The sequence below is a fragment of the Parasteatoda tepidariorum genome, chromosome 3, assembly GCF_982258835.1.
Source record: "Parasteatoda tepidariorum strain Cologne lab strain chromosome 3, Ptep-v5.0, whole genome shotgun sequence".
In the NCBI taxonomy this organism is placed as follows: Eukaryota; Metazoa; Arthropoda; class Arachnida; order Araneae; family Theridiidae; genus Parasteatoda; species Parasteatoda tepidariorum.
In genome coordinates, this window is record NC_141757.1 from 95174443 (window position 1) to 95183337 (window position 8895).

At 29.7% G+C, this 8895-nt stretch overlaps 1 protein-coding gene across 1 annotated transcript; it reads right to left on the bottom strand.

Annotated features, from left to right (window-relative positions):
- Positions 1-1483: 1483 nt before the first annotated feature.
- LOC107451407 (uncharacterized) lies at positions 1484-4471 on the bottom strand. Its single transcript, XM_016067485.4, has one exon. It carries the CDS (start codon positions 4229-4231, stop codon positions 3434-3436), a length of 798 nt encoding a protein of 265 aa, XP_015922971.1. The 5' UTR covers positions 4232-4471; the 3' UTR covers positions 1484-3433.
- Between the last annotated feature and the right edge of the window lie 4424 nt (positions 4472-8895).

Sequence of the window (8895 nt, forward strand, 5' to 3'; positions counted from 1 at the left end):
TGGTTGTCAATCTTTGATAAAATAATAGAATTAATTACTTAATTTTAGCAGTTGTAATTGAGACCAAACTTCCTTCAAGTGTTTTCATTAATTCACTCTGAAAACCAAGTTTATATTTTCTTAATAATTATGCTATATACTATTGATTACGACTATTTAATAAATATTATTTAAATGGCCGTACAAAGCTATTTCACTTTAAAATGCACTTTCACTATAGTCTCAGATAAGTATTCCCCCCCCCCAAAGTTTTTTATTTAACTAGTTGTACAAACCCACATCTGATACTTAATCACAAGCTGTGCTGATTCACATTCTTTGTGTGTTGATTTACATTTCATTGATACCACAAAATTAAATTTCTCTTACACAGATAGCATAATCACATTTCTTTAAGTCAGGGGTCACCAAAGCTGTCGATATTGAACCTTAGGGGGTCGATGAACTAGTGCTATTCAATCACAAATTGGTAATGCAGTATTGTATATACAGCAATGCAGTATATCCAAAATGCCATTTGTAATAACAATATACATCGTAAGTAAAATTTTTATAATAGTCTATATCTAATTTAATTTCTCATTCCAGCACATTTTTTAAAATAATTAGTTTTTTTTTTTTTTAGCGATTAAAGTGATTTAAGAATGAAACTAACAAATTTCAAGTAAACATTTCTAATCTAGCCAAGCATCATCAAGCACATCCTTCTCATTTATGTGGTATTTTTAAAATAAAATAAATTATTTAAAAAACAGGTAATTTCTTTTCTTTTTTATCATTTTTTTACAAAGGAAACAATATGATATTTTAAAAAAAAATTTGGTGTTCAGTGAGAAAAGAAATTTGGTGGTCTCTGCTTTAAGCAGTCAATAAGAAGCATGAGGAGGCTAGTAATTATTAAAAGATGAATGAAACAAAGAAAACCTAAATTTCTAAAACAAAACCGAAGTAACCCACTTACAAAGTTTGATAGTTACAAAAAACAATCAATTCTATGTGGACATGCAGTCAGCTAAATGTCAGACCACTAATTTGACACAGACAACCATGAGTTAATATTTAGTGATCCACTGGACTAGCCATAGGTATGAAGGAATTGTATACATTTTTGTTCTTTTTAATTTTCAATTTTGTTGTTTGGTCTGAGTTAATGTCCAGCATACTTCGTCATAATTCTAATAATAACGCATTTTGGTGTTATAATTTTTTATTAAAATTAACTTCATTAACTTTCCTTTATAAAAAAAATCAAATTCAGACAAATAAATAAACCAATGAAAATGTGTCCTAGTTAATGGTTTGCGAACCAGTGACTAAATTTTCTTAATTTATACCCCTGAATGGAGTGCAAACAGCGTTTATTATTTTCAAGACCTCATCAATTATTGAAGTCCTCTAGTTGCATTATGACAATATTTTATTCAGATTTTGGAAGGAGGGATACTTCAAATAAAAATATTCAAAAGAAAAAAGATCAAATAAATAAAGTTCAATTGTATTTTATTTATAAAAAAAATAGAAAAAATTCAAGATTATAAAGTTTTTATTTAATACTTTAGCAAAACTTTCTATCCTCTTATAGTCTTAAAGTCTGCAGTTCATCATAATTGAAAGAAATAAGTCAGTGCAATTTATAATCTCTATATCAAGCAGGGTTGGCAAGATTTTGCCGCAGGTGGAAAAAACCATGGTAAATACCGGTAAAAACCGTCCTGGCAAAAACAGGTTTTTGCCAAGCAAATTGGCAAAAAGTGGCAAAAACCTATATTTTCCAAGATGAGAGGACAAAAACACATTTTTGATACAAAATTGAAATATATACTATGAATATAAATAATTACAAAAAATTAACGAAATTATTATTCCATAATTAAATGATAATGTAATAATATATCATTTTAGTAGTAATTTAAAACATTATTGATTGGAAAATTTGTGATTATTCTCTTTTTTCCAGTGAAATGAACTTATTTTAAAATTAATATAACTATAATTTAAAGCATAAAATATCTATCAACATGTGCTGTTAATTATTGTACAAATAATAATTTTTTATAATAAATAATAATATTATACAAATAATAATTTATTTGTAAAAAAACATTTATTTTAGGATTCTAAAATGAAAAGAGATCACAAACTTTCAATCTTTTAAAAATTATTACCCTTATATTAATTATTAATGTGTTAAAAATAATTTTTTCATGTAATGTTTCAAAATTATTATTCCTTATGATTGATTTAAATTTGTTTCAAGTATTTTGTAATAATATTTAATCAGCAATTTAGATAATTTGGTTTTTGCCGGTTTTTACCAGTTTTTGCCGGTTTTTACCAGGTTTTTGCCACTGTCCTGGCAAAAAACCCTTTTTGCCGGCAAAAACTCCAACCCTGAATCAAGATAATTTTACTTTTCTATTTTTAAGGATATATATATATATATATATATATATATATATATATATAGTATAAAAAATATAAAAATACCAATACAAAAAAACAAAAGAAAAACTGTAATTGGTGATTAATATATTTTTACAAATTATATGAGAATGTGGAATTGAATGAAGGTGACAAAGTTAATACATAAATTACTTTACAAAAGAATGATATTGAACAAGTTTGGAAACACGAAGCCAGTGAAGCACATTTCAAAACTTTTAAGGTTTTAAATGTTTACACAGGCAGATTTTCGAACACTCCAGTTCATAATTTCTCCATGATTTAGTTCATTGCTTCTGGTAATAAAAAAAAATTATTTTAAAGATTTAAAATAATTTTGAAAAGGAAAAAAAGTTAGAAGCTTTCCATACTAAAAAAAAACTAAACAAACATTAAAATTTAATTTTTAAAAACTTTGAGACTATTTATTCTGTACAGATGAAACTGTTGTACTGAAATTCCACCAATCAGTTTCTCAATTTTTCAATTCAGATTTCATATGAATTTTTAATTCCTTTAAAAAAAGTTACAATAAAAATTATAGTACTAGAAACAGTGACAGATATTTTTTATTACCAATAAAAGTTTGTTACTAAAACTATTTATTTAATTTTAAATAAACTATTTAACTATTTATTTAATCGTAAAAAAAATTAGAAAGGTGAACAGGAAAATTAAGGAGGATAAAGAAATGTCAGAGAATTTTATCAATCTGAAAATTTAAAAAATACCCAAAAAGTCAGGAAAATTTTGAGTTTGTCTAAACTAATAACTAAAAATTGTAAATTTTTTTCTAAAAAAAATGTATAAATCTGAAAAATAATTTTCTGAAAGGAGAAATTATCTAGTCTTTGGCACTTCAGCAGTCTAAAAGCATTTTATATTATTTACAGACCACACCAATTTCAAAGATTTATAAAATCTGTGTTGAACAACTCGAGATTGAACCTCATTAAATGAATTACAAACAAATTAAATCAACTGAAGGGAGTCATAAATCTTGAACAGAACAATTTTTCTCAGTTTGCTTATTTCTAATACTAACATATACACAATCTTTAACATAAAACCTCAGAGGTTTGTTAGCCCATTCATCACCACAAGAATCAATTCCAATTCGTTTACAAGCAATAATGTCAGAAACATCTGATCCTTGCTCGAACCATAGATTATTAGAAACAGACAAATCATCCATGTTTAATTCCTCTTTAGTAATTTTGAATGCTTCACACAATTTTGATGGACCATTGCATAAATCCTTATGTTTCAATAAATTATCATTTTTTCGCTTTATGGACCTTAACTGCTGCATCAATGTTTCCCCTTGCAAAGGTTCAATTGATCTAATCAAAACAGCAGATCCTTCTTCAAGACTGGATATATTGAAACAATGGTACATACCGTATATTTTATAAACATACACAGTACCAGGTTTTTCAAACATGGCCCTGTTACGTTCAGTTATTTTACCTTGATAGGAATGACTCGCTTTATCCTCCTCTCCTAAATAGCATTCAGTTTCTACGACCCTACCTTTTAAAATTTCTCCAGAAGATAATCTTCTGCATAGTATTTTTCCCAATAAACTTTTTCCTAACACAGTACATGGCTTTTTAAAAAATTGTTCATCAAGTCTAGAATTTGAATAATCAGAAACTTCGCTTTCACTGATCTTTAAAGATTTATGAGTAACATCAGAAGTATTTTCTAGATTTTCCAAATTACGCTTTTTAACTTTGAAAGAAAGTCTAGCACTTAATGATTGGTGCAGTTTTAATTCGTTACTCATGATTAGATTTTAAATAATACATTTGGCAGAGTGAAAAGAACTGCATACATAAGGGAAAAATATTAAACACGACTCAATATATATATTTTTTTAATATATCGCGGAGTTCAGCGATTTATATTCAATTAAACATAAAACTAAACACTTTCAAAACAACTGATAAAAAAGTAAACAAGAGAAGACAGCAAATGGAGAATTTCAACGCTTCTGGTGGATTGTATTTGCTCAACTTTAGATTCAATTCGTTTCCTCATAAGATTGAGTTAGACAGAAGGAAACGGATTAAAGGAAGTTAATAACTTTGTAGTCGTTTGGCAACACATATGGCCAAAAAATATTAAACCCGATTCTGTCTAAGTTTAACTATAACCACCGAGAAATGAGGTGGCCGTTGAAATCATCAAGGTTGTATCGTCGCAAACAATGCTGTATAGCTGATAAGCTATAAGCCGCCAATTTCAAATATTGGTCATTCAATGAACAACAGCCCTGTTTGTCCGTCAGATACGTGATTCGTTATAAATCATCATTATAAATATATAAACCATTATTATACAAATTTTGACAATGCTATATACATGCGTAGTCCCAAAATGTAAAAGAAGTTACAAGTATATAAAAACAAATATATTAAGTTAAATAAAGGACTTGGAAAAGGAAGAATTATATTTCAACATGCGATGTACGATATTCGCTGTATTTAATTACCTTCACGTTAATTTGCAGTCTAACTTACGTAGGAAAATTTAACTCAACTGTAACGTGCCATTTTGCTCATAAACGATCAGCTGGCCGGGATAGCCTGACTGGTAGGCACTTGGCCTATGTCCAAGAGGTCGTAGGTTCGATCCCCGCCGGCCGAAGACTCCCCGTGTAGTAAATGGTGACTGATGCACGTTAAATCTGTCGAGTCGCTAAGTTCTCCATATCCTCGAAACAAATCAAACCTCTGGGGGTACTGATCCAGGAGTTTCCTTGTCTTCTGGATTGGTTCAAAATTACAAGGCAACGGAGTTGAACATCAGTAGTTGTAAACCAAAAATTGGGTCGGCTGTTCAACGACGGTTGTAAAATGAAAAGTAAAATGGACCAACCTAGCATGATGGATCTTTAAAATTGGTTAACATAGCCAACATTTTTGTAATGGCCCATTAAAAAATCCATCATGATGCAATAGAATTTGCTAATACCATTAAAATTTTAAATCACAAACCATCATATTTTTGTTGGGACTATCAAAACTGCCAAGCACCCCGATATTGAATTTACCCAGCTGTATTTACCAGCCAATACAAATTCCATCATAGTTTGATTGATAGCAGACATAAGTAGGCCCACATGGCTTAGAAGTGGGTTACCGACATTGGTCCGCATGGTTTATCCATGTGGGGCCCTTACAGGTTACCCACTTCAATAGCCGGATTATACCTTTCGTAGGCCCTAGGCATAGCCGTTTTGGGGCCCTCCTTCCCCCACTCCGCCCCTCTTTTCAAAATATGTGCTAAAATTTTCTTGCGTATATTTTTTTACATTTTTATTAATATGGATTTTAATTTACAAATTTGTTTATCGAACTTTATGTGCAATACCGACATACTGCCGATATTGCAGTTGATATCGATAATACCATTATGATTAATTCGATCGATAACTATGTAAACACTATATGTAACTATGTATAACTATGCAAAGAAAACAGTGAAATTGATAGTGAGATTAATTACAAGAAATATACGATATTGAATACGACATTTTGCGTAGTTTGGAATTCGACAGCATAATACAAGATTTCATTGAATCCAAAAATCGCAGAAAAGTAATATATTAGATCATAAGATTCTGCAAAATAATTTATTACCGAAAAATATTATATTTTTATTTGTATCTTCATAATTTTGCGCAAAATACGCTTGTTGTTTTTAAAGCTAAATTATTTTTGTCAACAAATTTTTTTCTCCCAAGTTTTTCGTAGGCCCCTGAATTTGTTAGGCCCTAGCCACGTGCCTATAGGTTAATCCGGCCCTGCCCACTTCTATACCATGTGGCAAAATGCATATGAGGGCACATGTAGGTTTCACACTTCCGTGCCATGTTATGCCCTAGCAAAATTGTTTATAGGAGACTCACCTGGTTTACTGATATATTTTTAAGTAGTAAAAAAAATGTGTTCTATTCATAATGACTATATGGTTTACTCAAATGGGTTCTTGGGAAAAAAAGCAACTGTTTTCTATTGGAAATATAGGATTTACTAATACGAAGCTAGTTGAGAAGACCCATAGAAGACTCTAAAAGGGGAAAAAAACATTTCTAGAGGTGTGTGTAATCCACATGGTTACTTTGATTACCTACCAGAAAGAACAAATGTCTTTAGATGTTATCAAAATGGGTCCAGGAAACGAGTAAAAGAAATGATAGTCGGGGGCCGTTCAAAAAGTACGTACATCCCGAAGGGGGGGAGGGGATTTGCTGTTTTGTACGATTTTGTACGATGGGGAGGGGGGGAAGGTATTATACAAAGTGCGTACTTTATAAACATGCATCAAATTTAAATGACTTTATCCTACACACTCCTTAAATAAATATTGAATTTGATTTAAAACATAATTATTTTAATTTTTATGAAAAAGGGGGGTAGACTAATAAAATGTACGTACTGTAAGGGGGGGAGTAAGACCTTTTGTATGGGAATGTACGAAGGGGGGAGGGGTTTAAAATTTCTCCATTTTTGTTTACGTACTTTTTGAACGGCCCCTCGCTCATCAATTTTTATATCATTTTCACCAATTCATTAGTGATTCATAAAATTTGCCACTTTAAATTGTAAAGTTGTTCAATGAAAATGAAAAATTGGTACAGAAAATATTTTCCAAATTTATTTTAATTTAGATTAATGCTTAAATATCAAAATCATATATATATATATTGTTAAATTTAATAACGCACATTTGAGATAGGTAGGTATTTTATATACATCACACTAGAGCTGCACAATGGGCTATTGGCGACTGTCTGGGAACGATCCCCGAGGATGATTCGAAAACATACCATCACAATTTTGATCCTCTGTAGAAGGGATGGCTCCTCCACTTTGATAACTCGACGACCTGCTCGCGAAGTTGACCACTTTACGGTAGAACAGTTTAACGAGGACGTATATCACGCACCCTTGGTCTCAGTACAGGCTGATGAAAGTGGTCACCTACCCGCTTACTGAGTGAATGCAGTGATGCTTGACTTCTGTGTTCTACTGGGAGCCGTGTCTATACGATCAGTCCACTGTGGGACGACACTCATTTGAACATAGATAACAGTAAATACCCTGTTAATTTTTTTAAAGCCTAATAAAGCTTTTTGGTATAGAAGGCATATGAAGAAGGAGCAAATGGAATTTCAACTTTAAAATTGAAATATTTAAAACTAAAACATTTCAAACTAAAATATAAATTGGACAATATTGACTACTGCTAGATTTTGTAATTGTAAACCAATTAATTTTAAACCCCAAGCTTACTAGGGAAAAGTCTTTCTGTTGTTGCTTTCTTGATCAGAAATAAATGTTAAACATTTATTTAAAATATAAAATAGTAAGATCAAAAATAAGACATTGTAAAACATTTCAAACTAAAATATAAATTGGACAATATTGACTACTGCTAGATTTTGTAATTGTAAACCAATTAATTTTAAACCCCAAGCTTACTAGGGAAAAGTCTTTCTGTTGTTGCTTTCTTGATCAGAAATAAATGTTAAACATTTATTTAAAATATAAAATAGTAAGATCAAAAATAAGACATTTATACAATACAAAAATACAATGCGCAATTGATTATATAATAAAATCTTCCTTCCTCATTTTCAATATCTACATTTTTGCCGTTGAGGTTGCCTTATAAGCTTTGATGCACCTTGAAAAAAATAAATAAGATTAAAGCAAGATTAAATCATGCAAGATTGAAGATTTAAACTTACTACCTTTTATAAAATAAATTTGAATAGCCTTATTTGTTTTGTTCAAGATTAAATACCATTAATATTTTTCATATAAAATAGCATCTAATATTTTCCTACAAAAGTTTTGTTTAATCATACAAAGTTTAGTTTTGTATTATCATACAAAACTAATTGTCCTGTTTTATTTTTTTGCATTCTTATCGGTTAGAATTTAAAGAAGACATGATTTCAAATACAATCCTAGAAAACCTAAAATTTTAGCAAAGAAGACTGGAAGCACAAAACAAAAGTTTTAACGGAATTTGCAGGTAATGCATAACTTCTCTTAGTAAAATCATTCCGTGTTTTTCTTTTCTTTTTTTTTTCTTTTGTTATTGATAAAGATTCAAAATCAAAGATTAAAATTAAACGCATATATTTTTGGAGTAGTAAGCAAGGGTATATACAATTCCTAGGCATCTGATTTCCTAAAGAATAGAAGCTATACCCAATATAGTAAATTTAACACAAATCCAAGAAACTGCTATACTACTTTCATACATACCATAACATTTTCATTCCATAACATGCTCATTCCTAAAAATTGGCCCTAGTGCCCAGAAATGTTGCCTTTTTATTAAAAAATAACTGTAAGCATTAATTTAAAAATACTGTATTAAAATATATTTTAATTAGCAAAAAAAAATGTTTTTTGTAAATATCGCAATAGA

Bases quoted from the DNA above. Each gene is read 5' to 3' on its own strand.
- LOC107451407 (XM_016067485.4), bottom strand. From the start codon at position 4,231: ATGAGTAACGAATTAAAACTGCACCAATCATTAAGTGCTAGACTTTCT.